The sequence below is a fragment of the Heptranchias perlo genome, chromosome 3, assembly GCF_035084215.1.
Source record: "Heptranchias perlo isolate sHepPer1 chromosome 3, sHepPer1.hap1, whole genome shotgun sequence".
Taxonomy (NCBI): Eukaryota; Metazoa; Chordata; class Chondrichthyes; order Hexanchiformes; family Hexanchidae; genus Heptranchias; species Heptranchias perlo.
In genome coordinates, this window is record NC_090327.1 from 117,323,961 (window position 1) to 117,343,534 (window position 19,574).

The 19,574-nt window shown below is 42.9% G+C and overlaps 1 protein-coding gene and 1 long non-coding RNA gene across 2 annotated transcripts in view; one reads left to right on the forward strand and one right to left on the reverse strand.

Annotated features, from left to right (window-relative positions):
* LOC137319497 (uncharacterized) overlaps positions 1-12,625 on the reverse strand; it is a 64,814-nt gene extending 52,189 nt beyond the window's left edge. The window contains exon 1 of the long non-coding RNA XR_010962174.1: positions 12,357-12,625. This is a non-coding gene — a long non-coding RNA (uncharacterized lncRNA). The remainder of the gene's footprint in view (positions 1-12,356) is intronic.
* Positions 1-19,574, forward strand: part of sntb1 (syntrophin, basic 1) — a 127,842-nt gene that overhangs the window by 98,782 nt on the left and 9,486 nt on the right. The window contains exons 5-7 of the mRNA XM_067981645.1: positions 2,293-2,435; positions 12,378-12,574; positions 18,569-18,759. Of these exons, the coding sequence (XP_067837746.1) occupies positions 2,293-2,435; positions 12,378-12,574; positions 18,569-18,759 (531 nt within the window). The remainder of the gene's footprint in view (positions 1-2,292; positions 2,436-12,377; positions 12,575-18,568; positions 18,760-19,574) is intronic.

The window sequence follows — 19,574 nt, forward strand, 5'->3', positions numbered from 1 at the left end:
AAAACTATTCATAGGCCTGATTTTCTCCAGTTATATAATTAACAAATAGTAACCTTTCCTATATTTAAGGCACTCAACATAAAAAACCAAGATCAGTAAATATGTTGGCTTCTAATTATACCAATATCATTATAGTTTCCTTCCTTTCCAAAAAAAACATGAAAAAAGTTAGCCCTGAAATTGTAGGACTCTGCTTGTGGTGTGAAGTCTCGCTTGGCGGGAGCAGAGATCAGAAAATTGGGCGTAGAGATCAGCACGTACAATTTCCCATTTCCTAGGTATTGGTTTTAGCAGCCACAAAATCGGGAATGCCACAAATTGGATGTGCCGATACTCCAATCTTTTCTCCAGTCAAGCAAGATTCTGCTCCAGGAATGGAATCTTGCAATTTCAAGGCTAACATCTTTTTCCTAAGCAATTAGATTATTTTCGGTATACATTTTTTTCAAGTAGACCTTTAGAGTCTTCCCGTAATTATTCATCGATTGTAAGCCATATATTCTAAAGTGTGGTCCTTTAATTCAATGGAGCTTTGATCATTGTGACCTCTTTTCGGCTCCTGACTCTGAGGTTTCTTGATTTCAGGTCTTGGAGGAGTCGTCCCCTCTAGCAGTTCCTTGCTCTGTGATTTTCGTTAGGGGTTAGAAATGAAGGGATGCAGTCTATGATTTCAGCATTCTTGCCAGGCCAGTATATTATGGCCCCAGATATCTGCAAGCCTGTCTAAGCATCTGGAGTTGGGTGGTGGTCACCTCAATTTTCATCCAAGTGGTGGGCACCTCTTGATTTTTTGGACGCCCAATTGGCACCCCCTTTATAAGAGACCACAGATTAGAAAGAAGATACTAGGTATGTTGTGAATAGGAGACATCCACATCTGTATATGTGTACGTATTGGAGACTAGACAGGATAATTGAAATTCAGCTCAAGAGGTGGGATGTTGGATAGAAGTCAATGTGAGCTGATGCTGGTTGGAAGATACTGATAATGTTTTGTCTAGTTAGTTGAGCCACTCACCTATGAATTGGAGGAAAATTAAAATCTGAGTGAACTGTTTCTTTTTCAGCATGATGTCAATTCATTGTTCTGTCAGTTGTTTAACCTACATTTTAAAATTTTGTAGGGGGAGCCTGGAAAATTTTGTGATAACTTTTTGAAGTGTAGTACTGAGGGAGTGCTGCACTGTCGGATGAGACGTTAAACCGCGGCCCTGTCTGCCCTCTCAGGTGGACGTAAAAGATCCTACGGCACTATTCAAAGAAGAACAGGGGAGCTCTCCCCAATGTCCTGGCCAATATTTATCCCTCAACCAACATCACTAAAACGTATTTTCTGGTCATTTATCGTATTGCTGTTTGTGGAATCTTGCTGTGTGCAAATTGGCTGCCGTGTTTCCTCCATTACAACAGTGACTACACTTCAAAAAAAGTAATTAATTGGCTGTAAAGCACCTTGGGACATGCTGAGGTTATGGAAGGCGCTATAGAAATGCAAGTCTTTCTTTCTTTCAAAGAATATCACCCAGCACTGGCAGGGATGGCTTTTAAATTTCTGCTCGAGCACTGCTGTCTCCCGAGCTGCTGAAGAAAAGTATCTCTTCAGTTGGGTTGGTGGGGCAGCACTCCAGAGATAGCAAACAGCTACCTTAGAGCCCAGCCACTGGAATTGGCTTTTTGTTGGTGGCAGCACCATAAGTAATGCACCACCAGCAAATTCACATTTAGTAAAAGGGGTTGTGCTGCTCCTGCTAATGCCTTGCAATTTTCATGACCTTGGAGTCAGTGCAGAAACATGAGGTGACAAAGATTAGCTCGCTGTCTGGTTCATGTAAGTGGAATCATCATTTAACACACATCTAGGATTTATAAAAGCCTGGGGTACGTTCCAGCCCTACTATCCCTCCATGGCCTCGCTCCTCCCTGTTTGCAATCCTCCAAGAAGACTCCTTCCTCTAATTCTGGCCTTTTGTGCATCCCTGATTTCCTTCGCCCCACCATTGGTGGCCTTGCCTTCAGCTGTCAGGCCCCAAGATCTGGAATTCCCTCTCTAAACATCTCCACCTCTCTCTCCTCCTTTAAGGTGCTCCTGAAAACCTACCGCTTTGACCAAGCTTTTGATCACTTGTCCTAATATCTCCTTATGTGGTCAGTGTCAAATTGTGTCTGATTACGCTCCTGTGAAGTGCCTTGGGACATTGTACTACGTTAAAGGCGCTATATAAATGCAAGTTGTTTTTTTGTAAAGTTGGGATTGCTAACTCCTCAACGCTCTCCATTTTTCTCTTGATGCAGACAATGGGAGAGAATGAAAGGCGGCCTTGGAAGCCTGTTCTGGTTGTACTCACTGAAAAAGACATGCTGATGTATCCCAGCATGCCTCGCATGAAAGAAACATGGTTCAGTCCGGCTCACACCTATCCATTGCTCGCTACCAGGTAAGAAGAGGGTATAAACTTTTTTTTAACTGTTTCTTTAGTTTACCAGCAGAAACTTGATTTTCTTTTCAAGAAAGGATTTTCTCAGTGTATGACTTTAATTAAACAAGAACTAAAGGGTTTTGACAAGTGTTTATTCTTTTGTATCTCGACTTTTGCACCTTATTCACTGCACTCCATACATGATTAGCCGTCTTTATATTGCAGCTGCAGACTTGTGTATTTATTGGATGTTCGTGTCTGCTGAGGAAATGGTGTGGAATGATTTAATTCAATCCTAGATCAAAGTGAATCTGAAGTTTGCGTTGTATCCTGTAATTCAGCGGTCTGATATAAGTAGCTCCAGTGAATTCCTTGTATCCTTGTTACTGTAAACCTGACCTCCAATGATATCCGAATTCAGATTGCAAATCAGTACCGAAATGGGATCGCCTTGTCCTGGGTTGCTCAGGGACAGACTCTGGATGGTCACCGGCTCACTGTGGCTGCAGTGTGTACCATTTACAGGACGCACAGCAGGAACTCGCCAAGGCTTCTTCGACAGCACCTCCCAAACCCGCGACCTCCACCACCTAGCAGGACAAGGGCAGCAGGCGCATGGGAACACCATCACCTCTAAGTTCCCCTCCAAGTCACACACTATCCCGATTTGGAAATGTATCGGCCGTTCCTTCATCATCGCTGGGTCAAAAACTTGGAACTCCCTCCCTTACAACAATGTGGGAGAACCTTCACCACACGGACTGCAGCGGTTCAAGAAGGCGGCTCACCACCACCTTCTCAAGGGCAACTAGGGATGGGCAATAAATGCCAGCGGTCGATAATTCTTTTGCGGATGAAGCAGCACCAGGACCCACTGTGCTTCAGTCCTGCTTGCTCCTGTGCTCCACCGAGTGAACCCTCGTGCTATAATATGAGGTCGGCTCGTTCAAGTATATTTTTGAGACTCCTAAAAACACAGTGCCTGAAATGCTGAGTTAAGACAGAGTGTGAGTTATTTGACACCAGCATCTCTTAAACAGAAACTGCTTCCAAATTCAAAACCAGACAGAAGCAAGAAAGGACTTGCATTTATATAGCGCCTTTCACGACCTCAGGACGTCCCAACGCACTTTACAGCCAATGAAGTACTTTTGAAGTGTAGTCACTGTTGTAATGTAGGAAACTTGGCAGCCAATTTGCGCACAGCAAGGTCCCACAAACAACAATGAGATAAATGAACAGATAATCTGTTTTTAGTGAAGTTGGTTGAGGGATAAATATTGGCCAGGACACTGGAGAGAACTCCGACACTCTTCTTCAAAATAGTGCCGTGGGATCTTTTACATCCACCTGAGAGGGCAGATGGGATCTCGGTTTAACATTTCATCCAAAAGATGGCCCCTCCGAGTGCAGCACTCCCTCGGTACTGAACTGAGAGTGTCAGCGTAGACGCAAGTCCCTGAAGAGGGACATGGCATGGAATTGAGCCCAGACTTTGAGCTTAAGTCTCTGGAGCGGGACTTGAACTCACAGCCTTCTGACTCAAAGGTGAGAGTGTTACCAACTGAGCCACAGCTGACCAAGATGCAGCCGAGCCCTCAGCTGCCTAGGCCCCATGCTCTGGAATTCCCTCCCTAAACACCTTCACTTCTCTCTCCTCCTTTAAGACCTTCCTTAAAATCTACCTCTTTAACAAGCTTTTGATCCTAATATCTCATTCTTTGGCTTTTGATTACATCTTTGTGAAGTACTTTGGGGCATTTTTCCATGTTACAGGTGCTATATAAATACACGTTGTTGTTGTTGTTGTTGTTGTTGTTGTGATAGTAGTATTAGCAGTGGTAGCCATGAGTCATTCATGGGTTAATATTTTAAGCAGAGGATGCTCCATCTAGTGGTTGGGTGTATAAATGGTAAGACACGATTCAGTTCTGTATGGGACATCTGGGGATTAACAAATACTGGCAACTTAAAGGGGCCGAAAATCCTTGGAACAGCGCAGTGCGATCGAGCGGGAATATTGCTGCATCTGTGACCTTAGGTGTCAGCCGTGGCAGCGCTCGCGCCTCTGAGTCAGAAGGTCATGGGTTCAAGTCCCACTCCAGAAACTTGAGCACAAAATCGAGGCTGATACTCCAGTGCAGTACTGTGAGAGTGCTGTGCTGTCTTTTGGATGAGACGTTAAACTGAGGCCCAATCTGCCCTCTCAGGTGGACTTAAAAGATCCCACGGTGCTATTTCAAAGAAGAGCAGGGGAGTTCTCCCCGGTGTTCTGGCCAATATTTATCCCTTAACCAACATCACTAAAACAGATTAACTGGTCGTTATCTCATTGCTCTTTGTGGGATCTTGCTGTGCGCAAATTGGCTGCCGCGTTTCCTACGTTACAACAGTGACTACACTTCAAAAGTACTTAATTGGCTGTAAAGTGCTTTGGGACGTCCTGAGACTGTGAAAGGCGCTGTAATAAAGGCAAGTTCTTTTTTTTCTTGTTAATACTTCCAACACCTTCAGAGAATCTGGGGATTAGGGTAAAGTCACTTATTTTATATATTTCTGGCAGGCACCTGTCACCAGTATTTGGGTGACCACTGTTGAAGGGTGGGGGGAGGAGGAAGATGTAGCACTGGCAAGCTGCACAGGTGGTGGGGTGGGGGTTCGAGCAAGTGCAGCTGTCGAACGTTGTAAAAATAGTTGTAGATCGTGCTTGCCTTCATAAGAGGGTGAATTCCATTGACACACATAGACCATTGGCAATAGCACGAGGTGTAAGTTTAAAATGACGTGCGAAGGAGGGGAGGGGTTTGGCCAGATGGATGTGATCTGTAGCCAATCATAAAGAGAGCTGAGGCAGTTTCTTCCCCCCCCTCCCCCAACACCAACAATCCCAGTTCAGTCCTTAAAGGGCCCCTTACCAGATTGCAAATTTGCATTTAAAAAAATGCAAACTTGTGACAAGATGTTCACCCCAGAATTGGGGTTTAATAACAAGATCTTAAATTGAAACAGTGGGCACAGGTGCTCTCATCAACAACTTGCATTTATAAAGCACCTTTAATGTAGTAAAACATCCCAAGGTGCTTCACAGGAGCGTTATCAGACAAAATCTGACACCAAGTCAAAGAAGATGATATTAGGCCAGGGGACCAAAAGCTTGGTCAAAGAGGTAGGTTCTAAGGAGTATCTTAAAGGAGGAGAGAGATGAAGAGAGACGGAGAGGTTTAAGGAGGGAATTCCAGAGCTTAGGGCCTAGGTAGCTGAATCACTGCCATCAAAGGTGGGGCAATGGAAATCGGAGATGCACAAGAGGCCAAAATTGGAGGAGCGCAGAGATCTCGGAAGGTGGTAGGGCTGGAGGAGGTTACAGAGATGGGGTGGGGAGACGTGAGACCATGGAGGGATTTGGAAACGATGGTGAGAATTTTAAAATTGAGGCATTGCTGGACCAGGAGCCAATGTAGGTCAGTGAGCACAGGGGTGATGGGTGAACAGGACTTGGTGCGAATTAGGGTACGGGCAGCAGAGTTTTGAATGGACTTGAGTTTATGGAAGTGGAAGGTCGGCCAAGAGAGCATTGGAGTAGTCGAGTCTGGAGGTAACAAAGGCATGGAAGAGGATTTCAGCAGCCAATGAGCTGAGGCAGGGGCGATATATTAAACAGTATATCACGTGGTGTCCATTGGTCCTGGAAGACTACACCTGAACGATGTAATGGGCTACACCACTGAGTATACCTAGCTGATAAACTCAAGGTATCTCTGTTCACCTTCATGCCTTTTTGTAAGTGGATGGGAACAAGCTGGGTTAAAAGGAGAACTGGTCAGTTTCTGACCGCTGCATTGCATAATACTTTTCTCTCAGTCAAATATTCAGTGGAGATACTTTCCCTTTAAGAAGAGTCTGGTAACCAACCTTCTCCCCTTTTCTGAATCAACCATGAGAATTCAAACATTTGTCGACAATTGAAAAGTAGCAGAATTCACAGTTGGAACTTATAATAATTCCAAAAAAAATTAAGAATGAATGAATTATTTTACCTTTACATTTCACAGTGGGCCTGAAATTCAGAGATGTAGCCGGGGCAGATCTCTGATCAAGGGACTGGAAAATGGTGTGGAACCAGAAGCAGGTTGTGACTGGATTCCACCCTACTTTTTAGCTCCAGCCAGTTTCTGGTAAGGAGCGGACAATAGCCGATCTTCCTCCTCCCCCCCCCCCTCCCCCCCACTTCCCAGCCCACCCCAACTCTGCACCCAGGGGGCATCAGGGGGGAGTTCCCAGGCTGGCATCAGTCTGGCTGAAGCCCTATAAAGGGCCTGAGACCTTGTCAGAAGTCCAGCATCAATTACCTTAGTGTTACCGGATTTAAGCCTCTCATCGAAGCTAAAGGTCTCTCGGTGCCACTTTTTCTTTGGCCAAGGAAAGGTCTCTAAACGCCCCAGGTGAAGCAGCTATGTTCTGTTCGCTCTTCTTGTCTGCAGATCAGGGCATGTATTGCTGATGCTCCCTTACAGGCCCAATGTGCCCACCTCAAACTTGGTACTGATCCCATCCTTGGGATTCAGGATACAGTTGGTGCCCATATCTGCAGACAGGGGAGCCAGGACCCTGGAATGTTGGACCCAGTAGCTTCAAAGTATTAAAATATTAGTTCAACTGCGGGGGGGGAGGGGGAGAGGATTTTTAAAAACAGTTTTGAATCTTGTAGGGTCATTGATTCAACACTGTTGATTGCAAGGACTTGTCACTGGATTCCAAAATGGAATGAGAGAATCCCTGGTGGAAAAGCAACAGTTATTTCTTTGTATTATTATTTTTTGGGGATGGGGGAGTGAATGCAATATATAAGGCAGGAATGGACCTATCATAAAAAGGTCCAGCTCTCACCGTGCCAGGAGACCTAGCTTTCTGTGCACTAATTCCTCTTTGAAAGGTTTCCTGCAAGAGCTGAATGGAAGGTTGAACATTGCCAGGTAATTTTCTCCCATGACCCAGGCGTGACCCCAATCTCTGCAACTGGCCATTGTTGTTCTGTTGCTGACTCATTATTATAACAAAATCCCTTCCGCTGAAACATAGGAAACAGCTTTAAGAATTAATGTCTGATTTCAATCCCCCCACCCCAGTGATAGTTCTTATTTGTGTTGTTAGGGAGTTGGCCGCACTCACTGCCTGACTCTCAATCTTCAGGCTGAAAGAATCACTTCGAAACGTTCAGGATTGAAGGAGCTGTTCCCCACTGCCATCATTTCACAAAATAAATAAGTTCCAGTAGGAGGTACCCATTGGTATTTATGTGGTAAACAAAATGACTAAAAAGTCAATGTTGTTTGAGTAATATTTACTTCGGAGTCTTTTTCCAGCATTCTTGGTTTGTTTGCCTGTCTCTGTGTTAGCTGCTTGCTGTTCTGGTCTTATCAGCCTCATATTACTGAGTTTGTTCTTAAAAGCAGAAAAGGATATTATTGAGCAATGCAAGTCCACCAAGAAGAAAGACAATTGCTGTTACCTTACTGATTGCTGATCAATTGCTGACCTCAGGGTTTAGTGTGAGACTACTTTATCAACCTTGCTTTTGTTCTGCACAGACTGTAGTATAACAGCAAAGCAAAGATTTTAAACTTCAGTTTCCCCCCCCCCCCCCCCAACCTTTTCCCTTTCTTCTCCTGAAGATGTCAGCTCTTGATGGGGTATAATCAGAGGTGGGAGTCTCAGGTGCCTCCCCACAAGTAGCCATTCTTTGTGTGTGCCAAGAGCCCATTCATCCTGTTAAGGCAAACTTCACAGCAAGTGGTAAAAAGAGAAAGAACTTGCATTTATATAGCACCTTTCACCACTTCAGGACGTTGTAAACTGCCAAGAAATGAGGTTAGGAAATGGTTTATGGTATTATTTGCTCCCGTAAGATGTGTAATGGGTCAAAATGATAGTGAATACCAGTGAGCTTGGCTTGTAAACTCAACCTGTGCCAGACTGTGAAATTGGTAAAATTTGTACCGTGACTGAAACATCAAATTAATTTTTTTTAAATCCCATGTCACACCAACAACCCCAATAATGAGTCATGTTATTACTGGATTATTGGATTTAAATTGTGCAAACTCTCAGATGTTCTGGGATGTTGTTAGTTACGCTGATATGAATTTGCCAAGTTAAATCAACTCTCAGTGAGACACAAACTTTTCCTTCTGTGAACGTGAGGCTCTTGTGTTTCAGTAAAGAAAAATTGTTGTTCTTTAAACAACAAACAGCCCCGAGCCTTTGAATGTCATGAACTTCACATCTGCCAGTTTTAATATGTTGTTCTTATGTTGTACTAAAAAATGTGTTGTGATAAAGATCTGTAAATACTACAGCCCGTTTGCATTTCCTGTAAATTCTGTTAAAATACTAGTAAATGGTTCATTCATTTCCGATAGACAATAGCAGTGAAGATAACACATGGTACCCATCCTAGACAAGTTTCCTGAGCTGTTTGTGCAGCTGCAGTAAATAATCAGCTCCCCTTCATTACATATTTTTCAAAGCATCTACAAGAATCCAATTCATTCACACGGGAGAAGCCTGAAACTTGCTAAGCATACTGAGAAATGTTGAAGGAATTCTGCTTCTTAATCAAGTGTGATTTATGTAGCACCACAAACACAATGCTGCTTCTGTTATTAGCCTTTGAAAGTCCACAGCGTTATTCTGTGTGAGATCTGAAATACATTGTGACTTGTGTTTTAGTTCATTGAAAGAATACGTTGGATCTGGGAGTTTATCTGCGGCCCTGCACATTTGTCACTCTGCCTTTATAACACTGTATGGTGGGAGCGTAATCATTGAAAGGGTGGGAACTTTAAGGGGTAATTAATCTTGTGGAGCATGCATGCTTGGATTATCAATATGCGCTCCTGCTAAGGGCAAGGCTCCACACCTGAAGTATGAACTCATAATATTGTGCCATCAAAACTGGCCTTGGAACAGCTGTGTCCACGTGAGTATTTACGCCCAGTTTACGCCCTTTTCCAAAGGGGTTGATTCATGATCGGCAAGGGTTCTTTGCATGACAGCTACCCTTCGGTAATTTGTCCAAGTAGACATCCTTCACGTGTGAAGTAATCAACCACGGAGGCAGGAGGCTGTCACATCTGAAGCCCACCATGTTCTCACCCTAAGGTGACACGCATTAGGGGATGGACCTTTGACTTTGCGCGATTGTGTAAAATGGGTGACAGTGAATCGGCAGCCCCTTTTACATCTCACTCCATTTTACATTATTTCCTTTGGAGTCAATGGAATTAAAAATGGGGAGAGAAGTAAAAACGGGCTGCCGATTCACTATCACCCATTTTACTCAATTGCACAAAGTCAAAATTACCCCCATACTTTCCAGCAGTGGTCACTGGAGAGGGATCAAAAGTGGGAATCCATACTGATCTTTTTTCTCTCCTCAGATTAGGCCATTGGGTTCAATTGTAAACAAGGAAGAACTTGCATTTATACGGCGCCTCTCAAAACCTCAGGATGTCCCAAAGCACTTTACAGCCAATGAAGTACTTTTGAAGTGTAGTCACTGTTGTAATGTAGGAAATGCAGCTGCCAATTTGCACACAGCAAGGTCCCACAAACAGCAATGTGATAATGAACAGAAAATCTGTTTGAGTGATGTTGGCTGACTGGCCTGGACACAAGGGAGAACCCTCTTGCTCTTCTTCGAAATAGTGCCGTGGGATCTTTTACAGCCACCTGAGAGGGCAGATGGGGCCTCGGTTTAACATCTCATCCGAGAGACGGCAACTCCAACAGTGCAGCACTCCCTCAGTACTGCATTGGAGTGTCAGCCTAGATTTTGTGCTCAAGTCTCTAGAGTGGGACTTGAACCCACAACCTTCTGATTCAGAGGCGAGAGTGCTACCCACTGAGCCACAGCTAACACCAATGAAGCGTAGACCAGGGTCAAACATTTGGGTGAGACCTTTCTGGACTGTATTGCTCAGTAAATCAGAGTTGTGCATTTACCATCAGGGAACTCCTATGAGTGGCTTAAAACTTGAAATGTGCAAGTTTGCAAGGGCCTAGCATGAATCATAAGTGGTTGCACTTGGACAAGTAACTGTCAGGGATATTGCAGAAATAGTTCAGTAATCTTGTGTTTCACTTATCTCACTCGAGGCTATTTGCAACAGGGAAATTCACAGGTCAGCAACATATGATCTCCACTTAGCACAACATATGATCTCCACTTAGCACACACGCCCCACCTTGGAGTGGAGGACAGAGGTATTGATGCAAGTTCTATCCCTATTCCAATACCTGTATCATTAATGTGTTATTTCACGGGATGAAATTATAAATCACTGCAAGCCTTCACTTCTTTGCTGCAGCTGTGCTGAGAATATTCCCATTATGAAGTTAAATTATGAGGACAGGTTGCATTAACTAGGTTTGGTATTCCCTCGAGTATAGAAGATTAAGGGGTGATCTAATTGAGGTCTTTAAGATGGTTAAAGGAGTTGATAGAGCAGATAAAGAGTAACTATTTCAGTATTAGGACCACTGTTCTTTTTGATGTATAATAATGACCTGGACTTGGGTATACAGGGTATAATTCAAAGTTTGCAGATGACACAAAACTCAGTAATGTAGTAAACAATGTGGAGGATAGTAACAGACTTCAGGAGGACATAGACAGACTGGTGAAATGGGCAGACACATGGCAGATTAAATTTAACGCAGAGAAGTGTGAAGTGATACATTTTGGTGGGAAGAATGAGGAGAGGCAATGTAAACTAAATGGTACAATTCTAAAGGACGTGCAGGAACAGAGAGACCTGGGGGTGCACATTCACAAATCATTGAAGGTGGTAGGACAAGTTGAGAAGGCTGTTAAAAAAGCATATGGGATCCTGGGCTTTATTAATAGAAGCACAGAATACAAAAGCAAGGAAGTTTTGCTAAACCTTTATAAAACACTGGTTAGGCCTCAACCGGAGTATTGAATTCAATTCTAGGCACCACACTTTAGGAAGGATGTCAAGGCCTTAGAGAGGGTGCAGAAGAGATTTACTAGAATGGTGCCAAGAATGAGAGACTTCAGTTATGTGGAGAGACTGGAGAAGCTGGGGTTGTTCTCCTTAGAACAGAGAAGGTTAAGGGGAGATTTGAGAGAGGTGTTCAAAATCATGAATGGTTTTGACAGAGTAAATAAGGAGAAAATGTTTCTAGTGGCAGAAGGGTCGGTAACCAGAGGACACAGATTTAAGGTGATCAGCAAAAGAGGCAGAGGCAACATGAGGAAACATTTTTTTACGCAGCGAGTTGTAATGATCTGGAATGCACTGCCTGAAGGGTGGTGGAAGCAGATTCAATAATAACTTTCAAAAGGGAATTGGATAAATACTTGAAGGAAAAAAATTTACAGGGTTATGGGGAAAGAGCGGAGGAGTGGGACTAATTGGATAGCTCTTTCAAAGAACCGGCACAGGCATGATGGGCTGAATGGCCTTCTCCTGTGCTGTGCCTACTATGATACTATGATTTCCTCTGGTGGGACAGTGCAGAACAAGGGGGCATAATCTCAAAATTAGAGCTGGACTGTTCAGTGGTGATGTCAGGAGCACTCCTTCACAAAAAAGATAGTGGAAATCTGGAACTCCCTCCCCTAAAAAGCTGGGCTGGGGGGTCAATTGAAAATTTTAAAACTGAGATTGATAGATTTTTGTTAAGCAAGGCTATTAAGGGATATGGAGCCAAGGCGGATGGATGGAGTTAAGATACAGATCAGCCATGATCTAATTGAATGGCAGAACAGGCTCAAGGGGCTGAATGGCCTCTTCCTGTTCCTACGTTCACAACCATTTGGAGCAGTTTCAAAGTCAGATTTCCTGTGAACAAAAGGTGCGGACTTCAATTATTTCATTAACAAATGTTTCTTTAATTTTTTTTTGAACTTACCAAGTGTGTTTTTTTTTGTAGGTTGGTTCAGTCTGGTGCTGGGAAGGGATCACCACAGCCAGGCGTAGAACTGTCTTTTGCCACTCGTACTGGAACACGTCAAGGCATCGAAACGCACCTCTTCCGTGTCGAGACAAACTCGAATCTGTCGAACTGGACGAGGAAAATCGTACAGGGATGTCACAAAGCAGCGGAGCTAATTAAAGAAGTTACAACCAGTGAGTAATCTCTATATGGTGTTTTTAAAAAAAAAAGCAAAACGGGAAGAAGATTTCTGTTGTGCATCATGTGCACTGAAATTATAAACGCATTTGTAAAAATGTTTATGATTTTGCTACACAATGCACAGAGGAAGTTAATGATAGTACTGAGGAATGAAGCTTTTTATAAAAAAACTAATTGGCTTCCCTTTTTTTTCCTTCTGTCCTCCACTTCTAAAGGAAGGCAGTGACTCTCACTGGGATACAGATCAAGGGAGCCAAATGCCCTCTTTACCTCAGCCGAAGTAGGAGATCACACAAATTTGACCCTCTCCTTCAAACTACCTAATAATTGAGTGAGATTTGTACATCAGAGTCCTTGATGATCCAGTAAGAGAAATATACATTTATTTCCTGGCAGTCTAGTGTCTGATTTCCTGGCAGTTTTCTGGTGCATATCTGTCTGAGTCCCTGCCCCTTTAGTGTTGGACATGTAGGAAAATGTAGGAGGTTCTTTACTCAGAGAGTGGTGAGAATTTGGAACTCGTTACCATATGGAGTGGTTGAGGCGAATAGCATAGATGTATTTAAGGAGAAGCTAGATAAGTACATGAGGGAAAAAGGAATAGAAGGTTATGCTGATAGGGTTAGATGAAGTAAGGTGGGAGGAAGCTTGTCTGGAGCATAAACACTGGCATAGACCAGTTGGGCCGAATGGCCTATTTCTGTGCTGTACATTCTATGTAATTCTATGTCTGTAGCAATTTAGTGAACTGGCCCAAAGTGATGTGTTCTTTGTACTGGCAGGACTTTCACTTGTGCTTAAATCCCATCCCAGTTGTTCGGATGTGGCTCTCCTCTGCTCACGATTTGTAAGGGTGCAGTACAAAATTAATTCATAACAGTGCAAACGGCCCATAATTTAGAAGTAACTTCACAATCTGACAAGGTTGGCTGTTGTGGGGAATATTAAACGGGTGCAGTAGAGCACACTCTGACATTAGGGGTTAAGCTTCATGGTTGGAAAAGATCAGAGGGACGTTTTATCTGCTATACCTGGGAATGGTGACACCAGGTGCAAAAAGTTTTTAAAAATCCACTCTCCAGCACAAATGTCTCTTGCATTAATGATTTCAAAACTCACCCATTCAAAAAAAAAACCACAAGTGTAACTCTTAATAACTAATGTGATGTGGAGATGCCGGTGATGGACTGGGGTGGACAAATGTAAGGAGTCTTACAACACCAGGTTATAGTCCAACATATTTATTTAAAATCACAAGCTTTCGGAGATTATCCCCTTCGTCGACGAAGGAGGAAGCCTCCGAAAGCTGTTGGACTATAACCTGGTGTTGTAAGACTCCTTACAAATAACTAATGTGGTAGAGGAATCAATTTGATGAAAAAAACTAGATCTCCCAATTGCTTTCCTAAACTACTGTGAAAATGCATCTTGCTGAAATAACGATTAAAAGCCACAATTCTTTTGCCATGAACCAATTAGTGTAGTGGTTATGTCACTGGACTGATAATCCAGAGAACGTGAGTTCAAATTCCACCACGACAGTTTGAGAATTTGAATTCAGTTTAAAAAATCTGAAATAAAAAGCTGGTATTAGTAAAAGTGACCATGAAGCTGTCAGATTTTCATTAAAAAAAAAACCCAACTGGTTCACTGATTTCCTTTAGGGAAGGAAACTTGCTGTCCTTACCTGGTGTGGCCTATACGTGACTCCAGTCCCACACCAACATGGCTGACTCTTAACTGCCTTCTGACGTAGCTTAGCAAGACACTAGGGATGGGCAGTAAATGCTGGCCTTGCCAGCGACGCCCACATCCCGAGAATTAATAAATTAAAAAAAAATTAAAAACTGTCTACTTAATAATCGAACAATAAAATGAAAACATTCAGATGCTGTAGACCATGTACAGTGACAATTAAAGATCAATTAGATTAGGCTGCAGTTGTTCTGGAATTTGCTTTGCAGTAATGCATGTGTTCAAGTGCTTATCAGTGCAAAAGTGCCTTGGCAGTCAGGTCAACAAATATGACACCCAATCGCATCGAAGTAAGAGTTGCGTGAACTTTTCCAGCAGGTAGTCTCACCCCATTTGGACCTCGCCCCATGTACAGTATTGCTTTGAGCTCAGTGGAATGCTGCATATTACAAAAAGGATATAGAGGCACTGGAGAAGGTACAGAAAAGATTTACAAGGATGCTACCAGAACTGAGAGGTTATAACTATCAGGAAAAACTGAAGAAGCTGGGGGGCTCTTTTCTCTAGAAAAGAGAAGGCTGAGGGGTGACCTGATAGAGGTCTTTAAAATTACGAAACGGTTCGATAGGGTAGACGTACAGAAGATGTTTCCACTCGTAGGGGAATCTAAAACTAGGGGCCATAAATATAAGATAGTCACTAATAAATCTAATGAGGAATTCAAGAGAAACTTCTTTGCCCAGAGAGTGGTTAGAATGTGGAACTCGCTACCGCAAGGAGTAGTTCAGGCGAATAGCATTGATGTATTTAAGGGGAAGCTAGATAAGTACATGAGGGAAAGAGGAATAGAAGGTTCTGCTGATAGGGTTAGATGAAGTAGGCTCGTGAGGAGCATAAACACCGGCATAGACCAGTTGGGCCGAATGGCCTCATTCCTGTCCTTTAAATTCTATGTAAAATGTACCTCCTGGGAACTTTCTAAACTTAATTTTTGACCTTTCTTAATGTTGAGAATAGCAACAGTCCCGATTGATCTCTCCTACATTAATAATTAACTGCCCAAGGCGTGAAGCTCTGCAGGTGCCCCACAAGCAAACATGCAGAGCTGCTTTGTCAACAAGCTTGGTTTGAGGTACAATTGGCTGTATAATTCTGGCTGCATCATTACACTTTACAGGTACCCTGTCTGAGACCAGCAGCTGGAGTATAACTGCAGCATTAAACAAATCTTCCTAGAGCTGTCGATGAGGAATGTAGAGTGATATTTGTGATAACTTGAATGCAAAGCTTAGACCAGTGCAAGGGATGCTTTCACTTAAATGCCAACCAAACAGATTTTTCTTAAAAAGAATAAAGGACACACAATAAAATCAGAACCACTATATGAGGTGGCAAATGGGATGCATGCACTGTTAATATTCATGAAGATGACTGGGTCGAATGGTTAGCATTTGATTCACCTCAGTATGCTGTTCAATAAGATGGAATGAACTGCTGATCTACGATATTACAGTATGAACTATGAAGTGTGATGTGAATACCGTAGTCATTACGGAATGTGGCTCAAGTGATGCATTAGTGATTTGAAAATATCACTTGTCTCCCGGTGCTGTGGTTGATCTGTAACCCAGCATGTAGGGGTTGTGTTTTGTCACAAAGAAGTGCGCTGAGATTCCTACAGAGAGATTTGCATTCATCGTGTTGAATAGATGAGTGGAATTAGTGGAATAAAACAATTCAATCTTTCGCACCTTGCTGGAAACATAAAGCTTCAAATTGTCACTTGTCACTGTTAGATCACTTTAAGCAGTGCATTCCCTGGTTTGATTATAAAGTAGTCAGTTAGTTCTCGGGTTAATTATTATACAAAATGAGGTACAAAGGAATGTTCCTTTGGATTTTTGTTGTGGATTCGAAATGAATCTCCAGGAGTTAACGAATCTGAGGAAAGTGGAAAGTCCTGTTTTAATAAGTCCTGCATTTTTAAGACTGAGATCCATAAAGGTCCCTCCCGGGTTTATTTTTCTCTCCTCCTTTCCTTGCTGGGATGCACTTGGCTCAGTCGGCCAATTGACTGCAGTGGCATTACAGCCAAGCCTGTTCCTGTCCTCAGCTGATGTCTGCACACAGATGCACTTTCCAGGAGGAGTCACTGGATAACGATTTGGAGCAGGAACCCTAGGCATTTCTTGCTCTTGGTGTTGAGGGTAATTGTAATGTTGCTTCTGTCACCCTGGCTCCTCCAGGTTTGGCACAAATTCTGGAATTGGGCTGCACCATGAAGCGTTTGAAGCAGTCCCAGATACTTTCCATAGGAACAGGAGGAGGCCATTCAGCCCCTCGAGCCTGTTCCACCGTTCAATTAGATCATGGCTGATCTGTATCTCCATCTACACGCCTTGGTTCTGTAACCCTTGATACCATTGCCTCACAAAAATCTATCAATCTCAGTTTTGAAATTTTCAATTGACCCCCAGCCTCAACAGCTTTTTGGGGGAAAAGAGTTCCAGATTTCCACCACCCTTTGTGTGAAGAAGTGCTTCCTGACATCACCCCTGAACGGCCTAGCTCTAATTTTAATTGTTCTGGACTCCCCCACCAGAGGAAATAGGGTAGATAGAGAGAAACTATCAACGCCTTTAATCATCTTAATCACCTCAATTAGATCACCCCTCAATCTTCTGTACTGAAGGGAATACAAGCCTAGTCTATGCAACCTGTCCTCATAATTTAACCCTTTTCGCCCTGATATCATTCTGGTGAATTTGCGCTGCACCCCCTCCAAGGCCAACATATCCTTCCTGAAGGGAAGGAAAACGCGAGGATGACTAACACCCAGGTTGATCTTTTCCAATGATACAGCAGATCTAAAGATTCTTCTCAGGCAAGGATTATCTGTGATACTGGAAGACTCCAAAAATAAGAGTAAGGAGAGAGAAATTTTTAACATAACTTACCGATCAGCCTTGGCTCAGTTGGGTGGCATTCTCACCTCTGGGTCAGAAGGTCGTTGGTTCAAGCCCCACTCTGCAAATTAAAAATACTCAAATTTCAAAATTGCCAATTAATTATAAATGTTGAATTTGATAACGTTTCAAAAAAGTGAAACATGGACTTCTTTTTGCATTTAAAAACCTTGAAATCACTGCGAGTGACGTTACAATATGGAAATTATGCCACCTCAGCCCATCTGCTGCTGAAATCCTCATCCATGCCATTGTCACCATCAGACTGGACTAATCCAATGCTCTCCTAGCTGGCCTCCCATCCTCTACCTTCTGTAAACTTAAGCTCATCCAAAACTCTGCTGCCTGTCTACGTGGCTTCAGCTCCCCCAATCTCTCTACTTTAAAATTCCAATGCTTGTGTTTAAATCCCTTCGTGGCTCCACTCAACGTAACCTGCTCCAGCCCTACTAGTCGCCCCCCGCCCCCGCCTGAACTTTCCATTCCTCCGACTCTGACATCTTGTGCATCCCTCCCTCACTTTGCTCCATCAATGGCGGCAGTGCCTTCAGACACCTAGTCCCCACTGCTCTAGAATTCCCCCCCTAAGCTACTCCATGTTTTCATCTCCCTCTCCTCTTTGAAGTCCCTCCTTAAAATCCATTCCTGACGAAGCTTTTGGTCAACCCTCTTTGGCTTGATATCCATTTTCTAAAAAAATCATTTCTGTGGAGCACCTTGCAATGTTTTTCAAAGTTAAAGGCACTCTGAGTTGTTGTCATTGGTGATGATATATATTCATTTGACCTGATGGTACAGTGCAGTCAAGTCTGGTGTTGCAAGGAAACATGGGCACCAGCCCTCAAGATTGTGTGTACCTTCACAAACCTATAAATTCTGGATTTTTAAAGATGACTTAAGATTGAGCAAGAATTTCTCTGGTTGCTATATGTAACGACAGTGCAAACATGTTCTTTTTGAAGCATTTATGATGTTGCTGCATAAAGCAACCAGCACGATTTTTCCCCATAGAGTTAGATCCACTCTTGCGAGGTCGAGAGAAAGAATGGAGAGTGGGAGATAGTGCAGCAAGTCTCTATTTTAACACAAGTGAGGAGGCAGAGAGGAGCATGTAAGTTGGAACATGTCACTTAAGATTTAATAACTGTGAATTATATTTCAATCTTTTAATAAACTGAAGTTGCAACCTGTACACTAGATTTCACAGTATATACAATTCAGCTCGTTTTCACTTAGTATCGCAAAACCACTCAATTCAGACTGGTTCAGGCAGGATCTTTCTTGGATATAATTACCTAAAATTGTTCTTTTTTTTGTTGCTCACAGCATGTACATACAGGACCCAGGAGTGCCGCTTGACGATTCATTATGAAAATGGCTTTTCTATCTTGAAAGAAGCACAAGAAGGAAGCTTGCCAAAACTGATTTGGCAATATCCTTTCGAGAAATTAAAAAACTCCTCAGATGATGGGGTGAGAATGCTCTACCTAGACTTTGGCGGAAGGGATGGGGAAATTGTAAGTATTTTTTTAATTGATATTTAAGAATACAGTAAGATTGAAGCACTGCAGCAGTGAGCACCTGATAATTGAAGTAACTGATGACCTACATCCAGGGTTTTCTCAAACTGCACACACTGCAGCTAACATCATTCCCAACAGGACCACCACAAATGAAGCAGCTCTACAGGACTGAGACACTTCACACCACTTGTACAACAAGAACTTGAACAGTTACCAAAAATTCTAGGCCATTTCCTAAGGTGCTTCAATATAGAAGACATAAATACCCATAAATTTCAACTGAATTTCCAGGATCATCCCTGTGTTTTCCTAATTTACTTTTATTTCACAGTGATCTAGTTTTGACTTGGGCTAAAACTGACAAAAATAAGCCACTACAAATGAAGCAGCTCTACAGGGCTGAGACACTTTACACCACTTGCACAAGAGCTTGAACAGGCACTGGACCGAAACACTCCAGATAAAGATGGCTGGATAACCAACTTTGATTTCCATAATGCTTCTATGGAATGAGGGTTCAAAACTTGGTGTGACTGCACACTGATCCTTTTTTTTAAAAAAAGCAGCAAACTAGAGTATAGGGAACTTATACAAAGAACAATTAATTTAATATTAGAGAGGAGGATCCAAACAGGAGACTTACAACAACTAAACCAGGAGCTCCATATTCATTTTTGCAGCTTAATAAACATGTTGGTCTAGAGATTAAACTCCAGCACTGCTCTCACTTAAGTTACAGCTATGGCCTGCCCACAGGCTTACAGGTAAACGAAGCCACTGGAGGGAATGGTGTAGTGCTTTAGAGTCAG